General features: G+C 48.9%; 1 protein-coding gene across 1 annotated transcript in view; it reads left to right on the top strand.

The window, feature by feature from the left end:
• RFT1 (RFT1 homolog) overlaps positions 1-16,667 on the top strand; it is a 33,436-nt gene extending 16,769 nt beyond the window's left edge. Inside the window, exons 7-13 of the mRNA XM_006754670.2 lie at positions 1,033-1,111; positions 6,824-6,874; positions 7,928-8,058; positions 9,793-9,937; positions 12,716-12,821; positions 15,732-15,981; positions 16,261-16,667. Coding sequence (XP_006754733.1) covers positions 1,033-1,111; positions 6,824-6,874; positions 7,928-8,058; positions 9,793-9,937; positions 12,716-12,821; positions 15,732-15,981; positions 16,261-16,428 — 930 coding nt within the window. The 3' untranslated portion in view covers positions 16,429-16,667. The remainder of the gene's footprint in view (positions 1-1,032; positions 1,112-6,823; positions 6,875-7,927; positions 8,059-9,792; positions 9,938-12,715; positions 12,822-15,731; positions 15,982-16,260) is intronic.
• Positions 16,668-21,494: the final 4,827 nt, after the last annotated feature.

The raw sequence follows: 21,494 nt of genomic DNA, 5'->3' as shown, positions 1-21,494 counted from the left end.
CCCCCCCCCCCCCCCACCTCCAGAGGATCACCTGGCATGGGGAATGTGAGAGGTGTCCTGTCCAAAGCTCCTATCGGCGGGATCACTGCCCCAAACATGATGTGGCCCACAGTACCCCCTTGTGGTGGTAGGGAGTCTGTCGCTCTTTGTTCTGGGGAAAGGAGAGACCCAGTTTCCTTCTCCCTGGGAAGATTTACTCCTAAACTAGATCTGCCCCTGGCATCTGCTCCAGGTCCAGTGGTGCCCTGGAGGAAGTGTAGTTTGGGAGGGTCAGGCCTGCCCTTGCAATGCCTGGAAGAAAGGCTCTGAAACCAGGGGTGAGGAGATTTGAGGACTGGAAATGACCCCTGCTTTCAAGGGGTACTCTAGACTTGCCCTGTGCTAAGTGGTAAACACCACGTGTGGCTATGGAGCATTTGGAATTGAGGTGAGCTCTAAGTGAAAATACACACTGGATTCAAACTTAGTACAGAAAATAATGTGAAATGCCTCTTAATATTTTTTATGTGATGAAATGATGATATTTTGGGTTAAATATATTTAAATTAACTTATTATATATAAAATTAACTCTTTTTTTTTTACTGTTCACTATGGTGCTAGAAAATTTAAAATTATGTATGTGTCCTGCATTATATTTCTACTGGGTAATGTTGCTCTAACGGGTGGGCTTTGGGCCAAGAGAAGGGGCCCATGGGACAGGTTCCTTGCGTTAACTTCTGTAGCTACAGGTAGCCTTTTGGAGAGGTGGGGTAGGTCTGGCCTTTGTGCGTGAATCCTGGGCAGGCCCCTTACAGGTGTGTGTGTCGGACAGGGGGACTGTTCTACCTGGAGATTTTGTCTTCGTGTTTAGGAATGTAAATTCTTTGCCATTATTGGTGGGATGTCTCTGTGTGCTTAGCCTTAAATGAAAAAGCAGTGGGGACTCTCTAGGTTGGGATTTAGGGACCAAAATGAATTTGCCTCTCCTGTAGCATTAATGTACCCTTAGACTTGCAGTGCCTGGGATATTTTTGTTTGTTTTCTCTTTTAGGCTTTTGTAAATTGGACAGAGGCTAAATTGACTTGGAGTTTTTTCAAACAGTCTTTCTTGAAACAGATTTTGACAGAAGGTGAGTAAAAGGTCATCCTGAGCAGTTAGGAAGCCATAGCATAAGCAAGGGGATCCCATCCCGGCCTCCTGCTGTCCACCATCCTGGGCAGAGGAACCTCAGAAACGGGGCTTCTCATGTAAGGAGAGGGAACCTAGCATCTGCTTAGCTTGATACTTTACTTACTTGTCTTTGTTTATTATGGATGAAGAAACTGGGGGTCAGTGAGGTTATGTAACTTCTTCGGGGTCTTTTAGTAATGAGAAATAATTTAATTTTGAACCCAAGTCTATCTCCAAAACCCCATGTTATGTCATTTAAATAAATGTATCATAAAAGGATTATATCAATTATAGAAAAATCTGTAGACTCATTATCCTATTCCTTTTTATACACTTTTTTTTTGAACTTTGTAAAGAAAGAGAACCAGGTTTTCATCATTTTATTTTCTTAAACAGTAAGGTTCACCTTTATAATAGTTTGGTCAGCCTTCCACTTGTCTAAGGCTTTCCAGGGTAACAGTGCTAGACCTCTCGATGCAGAGAGGAGCTAAACATACATACATCTAATTTTTTTGTGTATGTATACTGGTTTATTTATACCCAGATTTAGTTCGAAGAATGAGATTTGAGGTAGCTGTAAGCTGCTGAAAGTAGTATTTTCTCTCTCTACATAAGTTTCATATGTCTACACACCTGTATACCGAATACTGAACATATTTTTAAAACTTTTCAAAAATTGTCTTTTAATTATAAAAATACATAACTCCATTACAAAAATTTGGGAAAACAAAAAGTTTCCAATAAGTGTACAAATTCATGCACGGGTGGGGTCTGGCCAGCCCGGCCCCAATCGGGGCAGATCTGGCCCGGGCCTGTTGGGAGGAGGAGACGGTGGGAGGTTGGCTGGCTGGCACACCCTGATCAGCTGATCAGGGCCAGGCTAGCTGTGGGGAGGGGCAGTGGGTGATTGGCTGGCGGGGGTACCCATTGGGGGCAGGGCCGGCCGTGGGGAGGGTCTGTGGGCAGTGGGCCGGCCAGCCCCACCCCCAAATGGGGTGGGGGGGCCGATCGAGGGTCAGCACCTGGGGGAGGGCCCATGGGAGGTTGACTGGCCAGCCCCCACCCCAATTGGTGTTGGGGGGGTGCCGATCAGGGTGCACGAGTTTGTGCATGGGTGGGGTCCTGCCAGCCCACTCAGATTGGGGGGGGGGCTGATTGGGGGCAGGGCTGGCTAGGGGGAGGGGCCATGGGTGGTTGGCCAGCCGGCCCCTGATCAGAGTCAGGGGCCAATCGGGGGTGGAGCTGGCTGGGGGAGGGGCCGTGGGCCAATCGGAGTGGAGGAGGCCCATTGGGGGTGGGTCTGGCTAGGGGGAGGGGCCACAGGCAGTTGGCCGGCCAGCCAGCCAGCCAGCCCTGCCCCTGATCAGGTTGGAGGAGCTGATCTGGGGTGGGGCTGGGCAGGGAGAGGGGCTGCAGGAGGTTGGCTGGCCGGCCCCATCCCCATATCTGGCTAGTTCGCTGGCTGCAGTGGGCGTCATAGCGACTGGCCGTTCTGGTTGTTACGGCTTTCCGGTCACTGTTTTTTTTATATATATAGACTAGAGGCCCAGTGCACAAAAATTTGTGCACTCGGGGGGAAGGGGGGCTGTCCCTCAGCCCGGCCTGTGCCCTCTCGCAGTCTGGGAGATAACGACCTGCTGGCTTAGACCTGCTCCCGGGTGGCAGAGGGCAGGCCCAATCCCTAGGTGCAGCCCCTGGTCAGGCTCAGAGCAGAGCCGATTGGGAACTTGAGGCGCCTTCCCCTGTCATGCATAGAGCAGGGCGGATCTGGAGGTTGCGATGCCACCCTCAGTCATGCTCAGGGTAGGGCCGATTGGGGGGTTGGGGCACCGCCCCCTGTCACACACAGAGCAGGGCCCGTGGCGGGGGGGGTTGGGGTGCCGCCCTCTATCACCCACAGAGGAGGGCTGATCAGGGGGTTGGGGCGCCTTCCCCTGTCACGAACAGAGCAGGGCGGATAGGGAGGTTGTGGCTCCGCCCCCTGTCATACACAGAGCCACAGGACGATCAGGGGGTTTGGGCGCTGCCCCCTGTCATGCTGATCCCGGTGCCGGGAGGCCTCGCGGCTCCACTGATCCCGGTGCTGGGAGGCATATTACCCTTTTACTATATAGGATAGAGGCCTGGTGCACGGGTGGGGGCCGGCTGGTTTGCCCTGAAGGGTCTCCTGGACCAGGGTGGGGGTCCCCACTGGGGTGCCTGGCCAGCCTGGATGAGGGGATGATGGCTGTTTGCAGCTGGTCACACACCCTTCAAGGTGGGGGTCCCCACTGGGTGCCTGGCCAGTCTAGGTGAGGGGCTGAGGGCTGTTTTCAGGCTGGTGGGTGACTGAAGCTCCCAACCGCTCCTTTTTTTCTTCTTTTTATTCTGGGCCAGCTTTAGCTCTGAGGCTTGGCTCCAGCTCTTAGGCCTCCGCTGCTGAGAGCAGGTATCTGGTTTGTTTGGGTTCTATAATCAAAACCCTGTTTCAACTCCAGCTCTGAGATCCCGGCTGGCTGAAAGCAGGTTTCTGGGGTTTTGTTTAGCTTCTATATTTGTAACAATGTTTCAAACTGCAAGTTCAGAGGCCAGCAGCGGCAGGGGGGGAACGTTGGAGTCCTCCGTCACTGAAGCAAGCAAGCCTCATGTTCACTTCAAGCTGCCTGGCTGCCGGCCGCCATCTTGGCTGGCAGTTAATTTGCATATCGCCCTGATTAGCCAATGGGAAGGGTAGCGGATGTACGGCTAATTACCATGTTTCTCTTTTATTAGATAGGATTATTTTCCTTCACACATCCCCGTCTTTTTTTAAAAAATATATTTTATTGATTTTTTACAGAGAGGAAGGGAGAGAGATAGAGAGTTAGAAACATCGATGAGAGAGAAACATTGATCAGCTGCCTCCTGCACATCTCCCACTGGGGATATGCCCGCAACCAAGGTACATGCCCTTGACCGGAATCGAACCCGGGACCCTTCAGTCCACAGGCTGATGCTCTATCCACTGAGCCAAACCGGTTTCGGCTATCCCCGTCTATCTTTAAAAATATATATTTTTATTGATTTTTAGAGAGAGAGGAAGGGAGAGACAAAGAAAAAATTCAATGTGAGAGAGAAACACCAATCTGCTGTCTCCAGCACACCCCCTACTGAGGATCAAGCCCAAAACCTGAGTATATGCCTTGACCAGGAATCAAACCTGCAACCTCTCACTGCATAGGACGACGCCCAACCAACTGAGCTATACCAGCCAGGGCTCCCCCCTCCATCTTCATTTTTAACTAATTATACTTCCAAAGGGAAATAACTACCTGTAAGCCTCACTTGTCCCATCTGAGTTAAGGGGTAGGACAGGAGGTGTCTGAGGCTCTCTGAGTTTTGAGAGTGCATGGTTCTGGTCTAAGCCTGTAACATTGCCATTACAAAGTGAAACTGTTGGCAAAACTTCTAGGACAGGGGTCCTCAAACTTTTTAAATAGGGGGCCAGTTCACTGTCCCTCAGACCGTTGGAGGGACGGACTATAGTTTAAAAAAAAACTATGAACAAATTCCTATGCACACTGCACATATCTTATTTTGAAGTAAAAAAACAAAACGGGAACAAATACAGTATTTGTATTTGCATGTGGCCCGCGGGCTGTAGTTTGAGGACCCCTGTTCTAGGAAGTAAGGATCCGAAGCCTTCGGAGGGCTGAGTGGAGGTGCCTTAACTATGAGTTTCTTGAGAGCTGGAAGGTGCTGCTCACCACTGTCTCCCCAGCATCCTGCTGGGCCTGCACATGATAGGTGTTCAGCAAATATTTGCTGGTAAAGAAAGGGGTCTGTAGTGCAGTTGTGTTTTGTGACAGTTCACCTTATAGTTAGTTCACCTTGTGTACTTTTTCCTCCCAGGGTTTTAAGAGCAGTTTAAATGAATTGAGGAATGGATCCAGTCCAGGCAGTGGCGCTAATTGGTTCTCTGGGTTGCAGTGGCTGGACTTGTGTTGGTAGCAGCAGATGAAGCTAGCCACACACTCAAGCCTCCTGAGCTGGGCCTGGTGGGGGCACCGAGTGCTTGCTCACTCCACAGTTGGGCCGTCCTGGCCTGACGGGCAGAGAGCCATTAGGAACTTGTCAGGGCCTCCATCTCCATGGCTGTGAAATAAAGAAGTGGCTTGACAAGGACTCCCAGATTCTTTTTCTCTCAACGCTACAGCTCTGAGAAAGTTGAAATCATTCATTGTAACAGCAAAAAATGTGTATGCTCTTACCTTCTGCCCCCACATTTCCTGAACACGGCGTGCCAGGTGCTGAGAATACACAGATGGATGAGTAGCAGGCCACGAGCTTAAAGAGCTCATTCTCTCATCAAAGAGGCACAATTGTGTGGTTAACTCTGACTCAGAGCTGCGAGGACTGTACTTGGAAACGTGACCTCATTCGCCAGACATCTCTTCTCTTGTGTGTCCTTTCACTTCCTGGCGCTCCTCTAGGATACCAGGGAAATGGAGATGACCGAGACATGGTTCCTGCCCTCAGGGAGCTTACAGAGTAGAGAGGGAGAGGCCCATTGTGGCAGAACACAAGGAGTTCCTTGCAGAAATGCCATCCTAGGTGGTGAGAATGCCACAAGCCAGCCTGACTCAGAGCAGCTGGAGAGGCTAAAGCCGGTAGGATGTAGCTGAGGATGATGGTTTGATGGGAGGTGGGGATGAGGTTGGTGAAGGGAGGCCAAAAATATAGCTTGGGGATAGTTTATAAAAGGCTCCAAATGCAGAATTAAGGAGCCTGGACTTTCTGCAACCATTAAGAGGCCATTTAAAGGTGTGAAAGCAGGGATTGACTGAAGAGCTAGATTTGCAAAAGCTAGAACTGTTAGCAGTGAGGATGGTTGGAGTAGTGCAGAGATGCAGATGGAAGTGAATTCAGCCATTGGCCAGTGCCTGAGAGGACCATGGAGGTCCCTGCTCAGGGCAGTGGCTGGGAGATTGTAGGGAGGCAAGGGCCAGAGAGACTTGAGAGACCACTGCTTCTAGTCTTCTAATATTGCTTTTTTTTTCTTTTTTTTTTTAGCAAGTTGCTAGGAGGTGAGAATTTGCTGTGTAGGGCTATGGGCACTCCTCAGTGTTTTATCGGCATAATGGTCAGTGCTTTCCACTCACAGATAATATGAAAACTGGGAGTGGGGAGTAGGGCTCTGGGCCCGTGTCTTCTCCGTGAAGGCATTAGACTTTAGATATGAATCATGAGCGTGGGCTCCAGAGCCTTGCCAGCCTCCATGGAGCGTTCTCCTCCTAGAGAGGAAACTTTTAATGAGTCTGTGCTCATAACCATGGACCTTTCATTTTATAGAATTCACACTCACATCATCTGATCTCCCTTAAAACTTGGGACAATTACTTGCATTATTAATATTTTAGTAATCTCCCTGTACTTAAGAACAACTTATCAGACTGGTTTTATTGATTTTGTTTTATTTGGTTTTTAACTGGTTTGGAGATTTGCTGTCAATAATTCCCCCAGCACTTTCTAAGCTGCTACTATTTTGAGATTATTTGAAATCTACATTAGGACAAGGAATGTTTCTTTAATTATCTAATTTTTCTCCTTTCAGATATTTGCCGACAGGAAAAGTTGATAGATGATAAGAGAAAAGGAAACAAGAAAATAATGTACGATTAAAATGCTAATTACTTTGCTTTTCTATTTGCAGGGGAGCGATATGTGATGACATTTTTGAACGTGTTAAATTTTGGCGATCAGGGTAAGATGAAATTCTGTAGTGTTTTAATTAAAGGGGAATACTGTTAGTAGATACTTCCTAATATTTTCTCTGCATTTTGATATGATTAATGAAAATGAGCCTAGGAATTACATAAAAGGAAGATTATGAAAACATGAATCCTGAAGTTTGAAAATTGTAGGCCTTTATAAATATATACAGTCTACTGCCTCTCCCTTCTCCTGCGACCTGGGTGGCAGGTTCTCTGTTGAGATCCTGTCTTACCCTGCTTTCCGCAGAGTTCTGATGCTCATTTGTGTTTGGGGAGGTGCTAAGAGAAGAGAAAAGGGAGCTCAGCATCACAGTTACAAAGATGTACCCCATGTTTGTGTGGGTGTACTTAAAAACAACTTACCAGACTGGTTTTATTGATTTTGTTTTATTTGGTTTTTAACTGTTTTGGAGATTTGCTGTCAATCCCGCAGCACTTTCTAGGGCTCAATTTTTTCATATTTATTTTTTTAATATAACCTCGGAGTAGTGGAAATAAAAATAGGAAAAAATCCACGTGGTATTAATGACTTTTATAGAAAAGTGCTGGTGAAGGAAGTATTCTGTATCTTTTGTTGTTATTAATCCTCACCCGTGGATATTTTTCCATTAATTTTTAGAGAGAGTGGAAGGGAGGGAGAGAGACAGAGAGAGAGAACCATCGATGTGAGATAGACACATCAATTGGTTGCTTCCTGCGCATGCCCTGACCAGGGCTAGAGATTGAGCCTGCAGCTGAGGTACGTGCCCTTGACCAGAATTGAACCCGGGACCCTTCATTCTGCAGGCTGACGCTCTGTCTACTAAGCCAAACTGGCTCGGGCTGTATCTTAATTGTCAACGTCAGTGTCCTAGTTGTGACATTGTACTCGAGTTTTGCAAGATGTTACTCTTCAGGAAAACTGGATCTATTATTTTTACAACTGCACGTGACTATAGTTATATCAAAAAGTTTTAAAAATTGAATTAGATAAAAAGTTAATAGTGCTGAGAAAATTCAGAGGAAACCGAGTAGGATTGCTGTTTCTTCCTTTTGTTTTGTAGGTGTCTATGATATAGTGAATAACCTTGGCTCCCTTGTGGCCAGATTAATTTTCCAGCCTATAGAGGAGAGTTTTTATATATTCTTTGCGAAGGTGCTGGAGAGAGAAAAGGATGCCACACTTCAGAAGCAGGTAGTCCTGGTTCTTATGTCACCATCTCAAATGAACTCTCTCTCTAATTGCAAGATAAATAGACAAAAATGTGGAGCTGTCTGTTTCCCTTCTGTCTGATCTGAAATTTCCTTCTAGATTTCATTTTTCTACACCAAGCATGTCAAACTCAAAGGCTAACACGGGCCAAATAAACAAGGTTTAAGTTTATGTGGGCCGCAAAAAACCAAAAGCTTCAACTTTGATAGAAAGGTAGGTTTATTTTGATAAAGACATGGTGAATAATAAGGGTTGAAATAAATGAGTAGTCGTTAACATAAAATAATAGAACACTGTAATAAAAATTAATACTTTTTCTTGGGCACATACCCAGTGGGGGGTGTGCAGGAGGCAGCTGATCAATGTTTCTCTCTCAACGATGTTTCTAACTCTATCTTTCTCCCTTCCTCTCTGTAAAAAAGTCAATAAAATATATTTTAAAAAAAAAATCTGCTGCTAGTATTAGTGGAGAGAAATGGTGCGCCTGTGCGTAAGGCACGTAAGGGAAATGAATGCAACACGATTATAGTACTCAGTCATTAGCTAACCTTGTAGCTCGTTATTAATAATTATGTATAACAGGATATTGTAAAAATTAAATTACAGAATTTTCATTAAGACATTTCTTACCTACCGTTACGTTTTCTGGGCCGCAAAAGTATTTGTTGTGGGCCGCATGCAGCCTGTGGGCCGCGAGTTTGACTGCTTGTTCTCCACACTCTGACTGCATGCTGGCAGGACCCTGTGCTCATGTCTTCTTTCACAGCCTCTCCCTTTCTCACTGGCTGGCCCTTTCTTTCCACCCTTTGTCCCTCTTTTTGGCCTTATTCTTGACCCAGCCCTCTCAGAACTCTCGATGGCTGTCCCCAACGCAGCACAGACCCCCTCCCTGGTCTCGTCTTGGGTGTAAGACCCAGAGGTGAGCCACGGGACTCAGAGACTGGGGCAAGGCTGACTGAGAACCTGGGGAGGGAAGGACCTGGTCATTCGGCTTCTCTCACCGCACCAGTTGTTTAAGCTTCTTAAGGATGGTGAAATGGCCAGAGCTCCATTCTGACCGTGAGAATCTACATACTCCAGGTGGTAAATACAGCAGAGATTTTAATCCAGAAGCATTTGGTTATATAAACTTCCCCTTTTCTAAAACCACTGAAAATGTCTGGATACTGAACACACTGCTGGAGCGTGGTCCCCTACACCAAACGGTTATTATTTTAGAATTAAAAGCAAGCTAAGGTGGCCTCTTACATGTCTTAGACATTTGGCTAAATATAGTTTAAGCACAGTATCACAGTGAGCTGATCCGGTTCTCAGTTTGGCTTAGGAATATTTCCCAAGTGCACTGACAGGAGCCTCGGGATTTGGAGATGTTTGTCAGGAGAAGAACACGGGCAAAGGCAAAGCTAGCTAGCAGTGCAAAACAGTGCTCTCTCACTTAAGAATAAATATCTGAGGGGACATTGAGTGTTTCCTAAGAAACGTTAGACATAATTTATCCTAAATGAGTTAGACACGAAGCCGCCCCTGCACTCCCGAAGGAGGCACACATTGTCCTTTCCTTCTGTTGCTGATTGACAGACACAGCGCGGGCTGCAGAAAGCAGTGATGCCCTCACCAACTGAAGGAGTGGCCAGGAAACAGCACAGGGGAGGCCAGACGTGAGGCTTTCCTTTAGCTCATGATTCATCCAACTTCCTTCCCTCTCCCCGGCACCAGGAGGATGTTGCTGTGGCCGCCACGGTTTTGGAGTCCCTGCTCAAGCTGGCCCTGCTGACCGGCCTGACCATCACCGTTTTTGGCTTTGCCTACTCTCAGCTGGCTTTGGATATCTATGGAGGGGCCATGCTTAGCTCAGGATCAGGTATGCACGAGAGTTGCCAGATGTGTTCTAATTTCTAAACAGAAATAAGAGTCTTATGAAATTCAAGAGCTTGTGCGCACACATTGAATCTGTGTCGTCTCGGGGGAATTGTTAGTGGCGGGGGTGTGGGTGGGACTCTTCCCCTCATAGGAGGTCAGACCAGGTGGATCTGTTTCCCCACCTCATTGAAGAAGTTGCTAAGAATCCTTGCTTGCCCTGGCCGGGGTGGCTTGCTTGGAGCGTGGTCCCATACACCAAAAGGTTTCGGGTTCAAATCCTGTTCAGGGCACATACCTAGGTTGCAGGTTCTATCGCTGGTCGGGTGTGTACCTGAGGCAATGATCGATGTTTCTCTCCCTCTCCCTTCCTTTCTCTAAAAACCAATAAACATAACCTCAGGTGAGGATTAACTTTTAGAAAAAAAAAAAATCCTTGGCTTTCCTCTTAGACCTAAACTGGGTTTGCCACGTGCTCCCATGTGCCCCCTCCAGGGCAGGGGTGGGAACCTTTTTTGCCAAGGGCCATAGGATATGACTCACTTAATATAAATGTATGTTGCTATGAAAGAAGCTCCTAGATTTATTGAGTTTCGAGTCCTGCCTGCAATTGCCTGGGCAGGGCCAGACCAAATGATTTCTCGGGCCTTATACGGTGAGGGTGAGGGAGGAAGGCAGAGAGCAGGCTGTAATGAGCCTCCACTTGGTACTGAACACACTGAAGATAGTCAATACGACATAAATCTCACCGCCTGATGCATAAAAGCCTTTGAAGGATGATAACCCAGAGCTACTTGCAGAGAATAAAATTGATCTCGGCAAATAAAATTGTACATATAGTTCAGTGACTCGGTGTTTGAAGGAGGGAAGCATTGACTGTGTCAAGCTCTGAAGGACCGGGAGCCCGGGCCACCACGCATCTCACAGCACTTGCTCGGCCCCGGATGGCACCACTTTCAGGATGCGCTGGGCAGTCCATTCCAGTGTTTCCTCTTGGGTTTAGCAAAGGGGTTTTGCATTCCTCAGGTCACTAGACAAGGACCCTGACGACTTCTTTCTGCTGCCCCATCTCAACGTGAAGAGCTTTGTCAGTTGCCATTTTGTAAGTCCTAGGGCATGCTTTAGTCTCCGCTGTAGCTTTACTCTCCGCTGTGATGAGCCCAGACTTTGGTATTAGGAAAAGAACAAAGGCCATTAAGTTTGGAGAAACTCCTGCTGTGAAATCAGTGCCAGGCGTGCAGCTCCCTGGGGCTCCTGCTGGGAGAAGTGTGTTTCTATCAGGCAGCTGCAGGGAGGCCTCAGTCAGAAGCCAGTAGTGAGTCTGTGCAGACTGGGACTCAGCTGTTTCACAGCAGCTCTGCCCCTTTAGGAAGGTGATCACCTAGGAGCAGCCTTTAGTGATCCCAGGAGTTGCCAGGAGGAGAAGGCTGTCCCGTCCATGGAATGTTCACCCAGGGGAGTGAGTAATCAATCTCAGAAGACACATAAACAAACGACTGTGGATGTGTAGTCCTTTTACTCCAGTGAGATGCTGGTGCCAGGTTTGAGCTTTGATAATAACATTTATCAATTAAAAGGGTAGTGTTAGTTGATTTCTAAGGTAAAATGCCTCTAATGGTTTATGGCACAGTCATTAATAACTTTAGACTCAAAAAGGTATTCTCAGTGTCCTCTTCACAGAGAAGAGCCTTGAGAATGGTCAGATTTCTTAGTGAAAAGAGCCTGTGGTTTGGGGTGCCACCAAGTTCTTCAGGGCCATCGGCATCTCTTGCCTGGCCAGGCTGCACCAGAGTCATGTCCCAGCAGGGTCTTCTAGCCTTGTCTCCACATTATAGCTGCCTCTCATTTTGACCAAACTTGAGCCTCTGTAAAGCCCATCGTGGTTTCTGGTCGGGTCAGCGTGTCTCCCAGGGTGCCTGCTAGCTTTCCTTCCCTCGTTTCCCCTCCCCCTCGCCTCCACTCCCCCTCATCTCCTTGCCCTGCTCCCGACTCTTTGAATGGATGGCTCCCGGTTAGTTTATCCTTCGCCTATTGATGTCCGTTTGGGCTGTTTTATGTAAAACTGCTGAGGACATTTGTGTACAAGTGTTTTTGTGAACAGGTGATTTTTCCTCTGTGGGAAGTATACCTAGGGGTGATGTTGCTGGCTCACAGATTGGGCATATGTTAATTTCATTACCAGTTGCTAGGCTGTCTCTTGATAATGGCTCTCTTAAACTGGGGGTCAGTCCCATTTTTACGGCTTCTGAGCGTTTGTTAGCAGATTTTTTCGAAGCTTGTTAGTTAGCTATAGAGCTGCATTACTTTGTTATAGAAAAAAATAACATGGTGGGCTCTGGTCTCCCTGCGGATTTGTGGGTGTTCTCTCCCTGAAGCTGCCTGCTGCTCCTGTTCTCCCCAAGGTCTTTTCTTCAGGACCTTTTCAACGGAGGTTCTCTTAGCGCAGCCCTCGTGCCCTGAGTGCTCCAGCCAGCAGGCCTCTCCGTGCTGGTTTAAAAAGCGAGATTTGTTTGCTGGCCAGATAAGCTTTTAGCTGTTAAGCAAGAGACCTATGCATTTATTCATACGTATCCTTTTGTTTTTAGCTGTTTGTTTTAGTCGGTGCCATGGAATGCTAGGAGTCCTTCCAGGTCATTAAGACCATAGGCTTGAGCATGCATTTGCCCCTGATGATACCAGCTCATGACCCCCTGCTGGTGTTCTCTGGCCACCCCGCCAGCCTGAGGGTGGGTGTGGGCCTCCCGTTTGGGCTGTGGCGGCTCAGTGGGTTGTTTCCTTACAGGTCCTGTTTTGCTGCGAACTTACTGTCTCTACGTTCTCCTGCTTGCCATCAATGGAGTAACCGAGTGTTTCACATTTGCTGCCATGAGCAAAGAACAGGTGGACAGGTGGGTGACCTTAAAGACACACCTCTCATCATGGCCTTTAGCCAAAGTGAAGTAACGTGCCATCTCGTTTCTTTTCATTCTGGACCTGCCCTTACGAAAGGCTCTCTTAGAGGTGGCGCCTAGCCGCTAGCACAGCCTTCCCCGGCCTCTCCACTGCACACCCCCGTCGGTGGAGGGAGGGATCTGGGCCTGAGGGCTGTCAGTCCAGGTTTGCAGAGACGTGCACAAGACAGCTCTACTCCTGCACTTCCCTGCTTACTGCTCCAGGGGGCTACCACGGGGCTTCTCCAGGATTCAGAGTCCTGTCCCTGAACCTGACCTGTGGGTCTTTAAGAATCTCAGGATCTGTGACATTTCTCTCAGAGAAAGGCTCATGTGAACATACATGTTTTTGCCCATTTTTCTCATCCATTGACAACAGACCAGAACCTCTGCCCCAGAACCTCAAGCGGTGGTTCTTAACCCTGGTTGTGAGTCAGAATCCCCATGGGGCTTGCTAGAAATGCAGACTCCTGCCCACCTACTTCCACCACTCTCTCTCCTACCACACCTGCAGCATCAGCAGGCTCCTAACTGTGTGTGTGTGTGTGTGTGTGTGGATCTTTCATCTCTTGTGTCCAAATACCAAAAGCAGCAAGGCTGTATCTTAAGGTATCACTACAGGATGAGGTGAGGAGAGTGATGAAAGTGATAGGGAGAAGGAGAGAGAGTAGAAGGGGTGGGTGCAGGTAATGGGATGAAATGGGATGAGGAGCCCTGTTATCCCTTTGGTCCCTGGGGGGAGGGTGCATTCATGCTGCCTCTAAACTGCCTTGAGTGCTGCTGAAAGCCCTGAGGCCAGTGGTGGGGGTGGGATGGGAAAGGATAGTTCACGGAGTTGGGGAGCCCTGCCTCTCATTCAGAGCAGCCTTTCTGCCCCTGTTGGACTGTCTCACAAAGAAGCTTGTGACTTTGTTTGCTACACCATAGTTTAGAACTTGAGTCTAGGGCAGCAGACCCCAGACTGACCAGGTTCCCTTAGGAAGTTCTAGCCCCTCCTAGACCAACAGAACTAGACTCGTCGGGGCCTGGGCCGAGGGGTCTTCCATTACACAGCTCCAGGAGTTTTCCAGCGACAGCTGGGCCCGAGGAACTGCTGGCCCAAACCAGCTTTCACAGTAGAAACGACATTGAGCACTGTGACCCAGTACATATTCAGGGGCCGTGACTGAAACTTCCTGCTCTCACGAAGCAGTAAGTTCACCAGTTATGCACAGGACATGCTGATAGTTTTTAATTCTGTTGTTTCATTTTTATTATTATTTTTTGTTGTTAATCCTCACTCGAGGATATTTTTTTCTTTTTTTTTTAGTGAGAGTGGAAGGGAGGGGTAGGGAGGAGAGAGAGAGAAACATCGATGTGAGAGACACATTGATTGGTTGCCTCCCACATGTGAATTGAACCTGCAACCCAGGTATGCGTCCTTGACTGGAAATCGAATCCAAAACCCTTTGGTGAGCAGGCTGACACTCTGACCACGGAGCAACATTGGCCAGGGCTGTTGTTTTATTTTTAAACTGCCATATCATGACCCACTAAATTGATTTTCCAGCCTACTTTTTGGACACACCATATAGTTTTCACATAATGGTCTTGACATGGTATTTACTTCAGATAGTTAAGTTTAATTTTGAAATATTAAACATATATATGTAATATTTCTATTGATTTCAGAGAGGAAGGGAGAGGGAGAGAGAAATAGAAACTTCAATGATGAGAGAGAATCATTGATTGGCTGCCTCCTGCACGCCCCCCACTGGGGATTGAGCCCACAACCCGGGCATGTGCCCTGACCGGAATCGAACCCTGACCTCCTGGGTCATAGGTTGAAGCTCAACCACTGAGCCATGCCGGCCTGGCAGTGACTTGCTGCTTTGAAATCAGAGAAGCAGAAGGAGCAGTACAGTCCATCCCGTCATAGACTCCAAAGAGCTCTAGAGATGCAGAGAGAGAAGGAAGGATGTGCAAGCGTCTGGGGACACTGGAGACGATCCAGGCCTGTCCCTGTTTACATCTCATTTTGGAGGCTGATCGTTTGCTTTGAATGATGTCCACCAGCCAAGGGTACGGGGCTTCTGCATTTGGAAGGAGGTGGTGTGCAGTGCTAGAGTTTAGGGGCCAGGGGTCAGGGGAAGTGTTGGCTCCCTCCCCAGGCAAGTTACTCAGACTCCGTGTACCTGGTTTCCTTGACTGCAACTGAACCTGAACTCCGCAGGGAGGGCTGTGTGTTTATAAACAGCCCCCCCCCGCCCCCCCACGGTGCCTGACACAGAGTTAGCCTTTGTATGTAATTGTTACCCGTGTCATGTTCTCCTGCCTCACATTGAAGATTTGGGCTGAATAGGATTATTTTGTGTTTTGATTACAAAGTGCCCCTTAAATGAACCAATTATTATCCTTAAAAAAACCATAACTATCTTGAGTTGCTCATTTTCTTCAGTCTTCACCTGAGGACATGCTTTTATTGATTTAGAGAGAGAGGAAGGGAGAGGGAGAGAAACATCAGTGTGAAAGTGAAACATCAATCAGCTGCCTCCCATACATGCCCTGACCAAGAACCTAGGTATGTGTCCTGACTGGGAATAAACTGGCAACCTTTCGATGCACGGGATGCCACTCCAGCCCACTGAGCCACACCGGTCAGGACACGAGTTGTTCGTTTTCTTACTCTTCTATTCAGGGGTAGGGGGGACAGTGACATTTCCATGTTATCTTTAGAGCATGAAAATGTTATGAAAACCAGCTGGACTACGGGGACTTGCAGGTGAGTTCCATGACTGCATGTTCACAGCCACTTGTGTTTTTTTTTTTTTTGCAGTTCTGTCTGAGGGCAAGTTGTCACTGCCCCGCGTTGCTTGTTTCCCTCCCCAGGTACAACCTCACAATGCTGGCCCTGTCATCTTCATTCCTGGTGCTGTCCTACCTCCTGACCCGCTGGTATGGCAGTGTGGGCTTCATCTTGGCCAACTGCTTTAACATGGGCATTCGGATCACAAAGAGCCTTCGGTTCATCCACCGCTACTACCGTGAGAGCCCCCACCGGCCCCTGGCGGGCCTGCAGCTGTCGCCCGTCCTCCTGGGAGTGTTTGCCCTCAGTGGTGGGGTTACTGGTGTGTCAGAGGTGAGAGTCCCTGAAGCAAGCTGTCCCCTGTTCCTCCCTCTAGGCTTCCCTTCCTGCTCTGCCTGAAGCAGCTGGACAAGTATTTCCCACCTCTGTCCCTCCCCCGAAGCCTCTAGGACAGCACTTAGGATGCTGTTAGCCTTGGGGACAGGGTAGACCCTCAGCGCAGAGTTGTCAGGCCCTTGATCTGACTCGGAGTTGGAACAGTGGGACCCCTGCTTCCCCCGGCTTGCCCCAGAGGAAGGTGGCCAGGGCGGTGACGGTGGTTTCTTTCCACAGGCATTCCTCTGCTGTGAGCAGGGCTGGCTGGCCCGGCTGGCGCACGTGGTGGTGGGGGCCTTCTGTCTGGGAGCAACTCTGGGGACAGCGTTCCTCACCGAGACCAAGCTGATCCACTTTCTTAGGACTCAGTTAGGTGCGTCCAGACTTGCTGACAAAATGACGTGACCTGAGGGATTCACTGACACCTGTGCACCTGGGCCAGCTGTGGGCAGAGCACGTTTCCTGGGCAGAAGGGCCCTGCAGAGGGGTCTGCGGAGTGAGGCCCACCCAGGCTCGAGAGGCGTTGGAGAGAACCCCCCGACCAACATGGACTGTCCACCCGAAGTCTTCCTCAGGAAGCAGGGGTTCCATGTTTACGGGAAGACCAAAAGCTTTTAAAATAAATACAATTATTTTTTCCACCATTTTGTTCTGATCAGCATTTTCCTTTTGAGTGATGTATTCATTCCTTTTGGGTGTGATTGACCTTGGGAGCTACATGCTCCAACAAACTACACCTTGGATGTTAATAGTTGGTCATCTGGTGCAGAGAAAGAAGAAGCGCCGTTTTACCCCTCACCGGAATATTGGACTTATTCTCTGAAAGAAGGAAGGAAAGCTGATGTTAGGCACCAAACAAGAACAAAGGAGACCCTGGAATGTAGCTTTTCTCGTGTCAGCTATGTGGTCTGGGTTTTTAGAGAAAGAGAAATGTTGCTCAATAGAAATCCAAGCAATGAAAACATGAAGTCTTCCAGCTCCCATTTCCCGAAGTTCACTGGGATCACATGTCATCCTCGCTGTGTTCCCTGGGCCAGCACGTGCCTTCCCAGAGGTGCAAGCTGGCTCGAGGCCCCTGGCCTGGCCACCTGAAAGACAGAGTGTGGAAGGACACTGTGATCCAATGTGAGCTACCTTGTCCGCAGGAGGAAACCTTGCTTTGCAGCTGCGTGACTTCCCACAGGAGATGCACAGATAACAACCAAAGTTGAATAGCTGTATCTTTTTTTCTTTATGTAATAAAATAGGGTAAATTCTCTGTGGCAAGTAGCGCAGGCCCTTCCACTGACCCATGACTTCCAGCACTGGTCAGTACACCCGAATTCCAGCCCCAGGACAGGAGTGGCAGGCCCTCGGGCCTGGTCCTCCAGGATACAGTGGGTGTCCAGGCTGAAGTTCACCTCTCTTCACCCTCACGCACCCAACAGGCAAGATCACCAAGCATTGTTCCTAGGCAGCAAGGAGTTTTTCTTCTTTCATTAATGTACCAATTTCTTTGCATATGGTTGACCTTTGGAGCTACATACGCGAACCGTACCTTGAATGTTGGCAGTCATCATCCAGCCCCGAGGTCCCCACACTTCCTGTGTTTACACTCAGAGCAGGCTGTTCACTCAGGCCAGTCAGGGCATCTAGTACCTGACAGTGATGCGGCTAAAATGCAGGCATTTCGATCCGGGGTGGGGAATGTCGGGCCCGTGAAATCATTTGGTCTGGCCCTGCCAAGGCATTAGGGGTGAGTTAATTAAATGTTTGATCAAATGTAGCAGGCTGATTTTTAAGTTGATAATTTTGGGTGACCCACAAATGATGTTACAAATATCCAAATGGCCCTTGGCAGAAGTAAGGTTCCCCACCCTGATTTAGATCCACTGGCCCTGAGCCAGAAGGAGGGCCGAGGACCTAGACCCAGCACCACACCCAGGTTAGGGCCCAGGCACCTGCACACCTTTTTATCTATTCAAGGGAGAGTGTTTTTTTGTACTAATGGTGGTGGTGGGGGGGGGGAAGTAGCTAAATGCAAGGTGTGACTGAGCAATCGGAGGCCCTCTAAAAGCATGGCCTTCGTTGTGCTTTTGTAAGGCAGGGTCAGGCCAGCTCAGAAGAGCTGGTTGTCCCTGGGGCGGGGTAGGCGGCACACGCAGAAGGCAGCCCTCCCTCCGGTGCCCTTTTTTGTCTCTTGAGTGTGTGGAAATGTGTCTTTAGCCTTCAGAAGTTCCTTCTCTGCTGCCGCTGACCACCCTCATCCTCTAGGACAGTGGTTCTGAACCTCTGGCCCTTTAAATACAGTTCCTCGTTGAGACTCAACCATAAAATTATTTTCGTTGCTACTTCATAACTGTACTGTTGCTACTGTTATGAATCATAATGTAAATATCTGATATGCAGGATGGTCTTAGGCGACCCCTGTGAAAGGGTCATTCGACCGCCAAAGGGGTCGCGACCCACAGGTTGAGAACCGCTGCTCTAGGACCTTGTCACCCACCCCAGGCCCACCTGACCCCAGACTCAACACATGGTCTCTGAACTACCTGCCTCAGAATCCCCTGGATCAGCGGTCGCCAACCAGTGGTCTGTGGACCACTGGTGGCCCGTGAGGTCCAAAAGGTTGGCAACCGCTGCCCTGGATTGCCGTGTAAATGAAGGTTCCCAGGACCTACTCCAAACCTTTGGAATTCCATCTTTGGGGGCAGGTTCTGGGATCAGGTTTTTGGCAAACCGAGGTGGGCACACCATTTGTCCTCGTCAGTCTCGGAACCCAGTGTGAACTGGTCGTGCACACGTTCACCGCGTCCGCTCCCTGCTCCAGGAAGAGGCAGCATGGCCGACTTCCCAGGTCCTCGGGCGCAGAACCACCCAGGCTTCTACCCACCTCCAGCGGGACAGCAGCACCATTCTCACCTCTCCAAGCAGCCCGCCTTCTCCCAGGAAGGGTTTTTGGAGGGAATCACACTTTTGTTTTGAAGTGACACTTAAAATACAGCGAGGTTACTTCTCCATGGAAACAAGCCTCTAAAGTACATCCTTTTAGGAAATGAAGCCTTTGGTGGTGAGAATAACAGTGTTTGGGGGGGGGCAGGCTGTCTCTGTCCCACTCCCTGCCGCTCCCCAGCCTCATTCAAGCAGGGCACGTTGTCCTGTCATTTTCTTTTCTCTCATTTCTTTTTCTTTTTTTAATTTAAATTCTCTATTGTTTAAAGTATTACATGTATCTCCTTTTCCCCCCATTGACCTCTCCCTGTCCACTCCCACCCCCCAGCTGTCATTTTCTTTACTCATGATTCATGTTGCTGATTGCATGCCAATCCCCTGATTTTAATATCAATACATTATTTTCTTCATATCTTCAGCTCTTTCTTTAATACCCCTCCTCTTTCCAAACAGGAAGAATATTTTTCTTAAACTTCAAAGGGAAAGTAGGTAAATAGCTTTGAGTGTGTAAACCATTCTGTTCCTCACCGGATCATTTCTCCCTGCACCGACGTGACTGGACCGTGATTCCGTCTGACCGTCTGACCGGGTGGTTCCCGGCCTCTGCATCTGGGACTGAAAAGCCTGGCTTTTTTTTTTTTTTTTTTACTCACTGCTCCCCCCACCCCCAGCAGTGTTCCCATCGTTCATTGCACTTTTCTCCTGTCTTCTGTGTCTGGCCTGGCCCTTGTCTTGGTCATGTTTTTAAGTTAAGCAGCCATTCTTCGGTGGGTCAGGACTAATATCAGTAGTGGGGAGGCCAAGTGTGTGATTTTAGGCAGCGTGATTCTTAGGGAGTTCCATCCCCGATTCTATCTTCCTTAATCGGTGCTTAACTTTCCTTCCACTGAAATGAAAGGCTATTATTCCATCTCCCAGAGAAGGACCCAGTGACATCCACACAGACGAACGTGTAAAATAACCCCATCGGGGATTCTTCCCTGAGCAGCACAGGAGCTGAGAGCATCGCACATCGCACCTGAAGGAGAAGGGGCTCAGGTGAGAGGCTGTGCAGGTCCCAGAAGGCAGGGGCTCGGAGTGCTGCCAGGGGCTTCTGGGAGGCACAGACTTCAGTTACGGTGGGGGGGGGGTGTGAAGGGAGGGTGGAAAGCAGGGAGAATGTGATCCCTGGCACAGTCTTGGAGGCCATGACTGAAATGGGGCAGGCCTGGATGGGGACAAGAGAAGGGAAAGCAGCTGGGAACCCCCTCACACACCGACAAACCCTGGTCCTAGGGGAGGCCAGGCCAGAGGCAGGGCCACTGACACTGCTGGCAAGTGAAGAGAACTCCCACCAGGAGCTCATTTCGAGAACCTTTGGGAGCTGACCCACGGGCTCAGGCTGCTGCTTCTCCAGGTTCCGGTGGCTCTATGGGAGAGTTCTAGAAGACAAACCGGAAGCCAGGAAGCCTGTGGAGCCTGTCAGGAAGGACCCGGTTTGTAAAGAAGATAAGCTGAGGCGTGAATGTCCGGGGTCCCCTAGAAATGCCTCAAACACAGTAAACAGAGAACTGGAAAGAGCAACCACACAAGAACTCCGCTCTGAAACGTCACTACGCGCTGACTGTTCCAGGAGGCTCCAGGGAGGGGCTGGGATTCGGATATTGAATTTGGAAATGAGACTCCTGAGCCGATCAGATGCAGATGGAAATGACCTGTTTTACTGTGACTTACTGCACCTGGGAGAATTAGTCCTTAATGCTTTAAATACTTCATTTGCTAATTAACCTTTAGGGGTAGCAGGAAAGATGTTTTATCTGAAGAACTTACGAAGGAAACTCATTGTTTTGCATCATCAATCCGACCCCAATTACTGTAGCATAATGTCTCATTATTTACTGTCATTCATTTTTAACCAGAATTGCTTGGTATATCAAACCAAAAATGGAAAAATGGGCTTCTAATATAGTCCCTCCTTTAGGGACCTGATGAAGGAAGTCTTGTCAAGCTTCTTAATTACCCTCCGATGAATTAGAAGTTGCTGGGTGCCTGTAACTTCTCCATCCTTCTTGGGCAGTGTGGCTTACACCGAAAGTGCTGGAGGTGAGATGGAGGGGGTTCGTTGCCTTCATGAAATAGACCCTTAGCAGGTAAGTGTACCCGAGCTCCGTCCCAGCTGCTGCAGCTCCTGCACACACTTTTGGAAACACTCCCTACAGCTCGTCAAGGCTGTTACCGAGCACCGTGTTCCACCCCGAACAGAGAATTCACGTGTACAAGAGTTGTGGTTGGCTAATTGGCACCACGTTATGGTCTATAGACATTTAGACATCAGTTGTGAAGCTTCATGTGTATTTTGGAGCCAGTAAGTTTTGTTTCCATCTCAGTCGTTTCTGTAGGTTCCTGAAGAGTTGAGGGGCCCTGGAGGCTGCACCCGTGAGGCCGAATGAATGAAGGGCCTGGCGCCTGGGAAGGAGGAATGGGGCCTGTGAGGCTCCTCGCTGTGAGGCTGGCAAGTACCTGGGCACCGGGGCAGCTCCCGTACCTCCCATACCTCCTGG

This window comes from Myotis davidii, unplaced genomic scaffold (assembly GCF_000327345.1).
Source record: "Myotis davidii unplaced genomic scaffold, ASM32734v1 scaffold111, whole genome shotgun sequence".
Lineage (NCBI taxonomy): Eukaryota > Metazoa > Chordata > Mammalia > Chiroptera > Vespertilionidae > Myotis > Myotis davidii.
The sequence above is the reverse complement of the archived record's forward strand: the minus strand, read 5'-3'. Positions and strand labels throughout refer to the sequence as shown.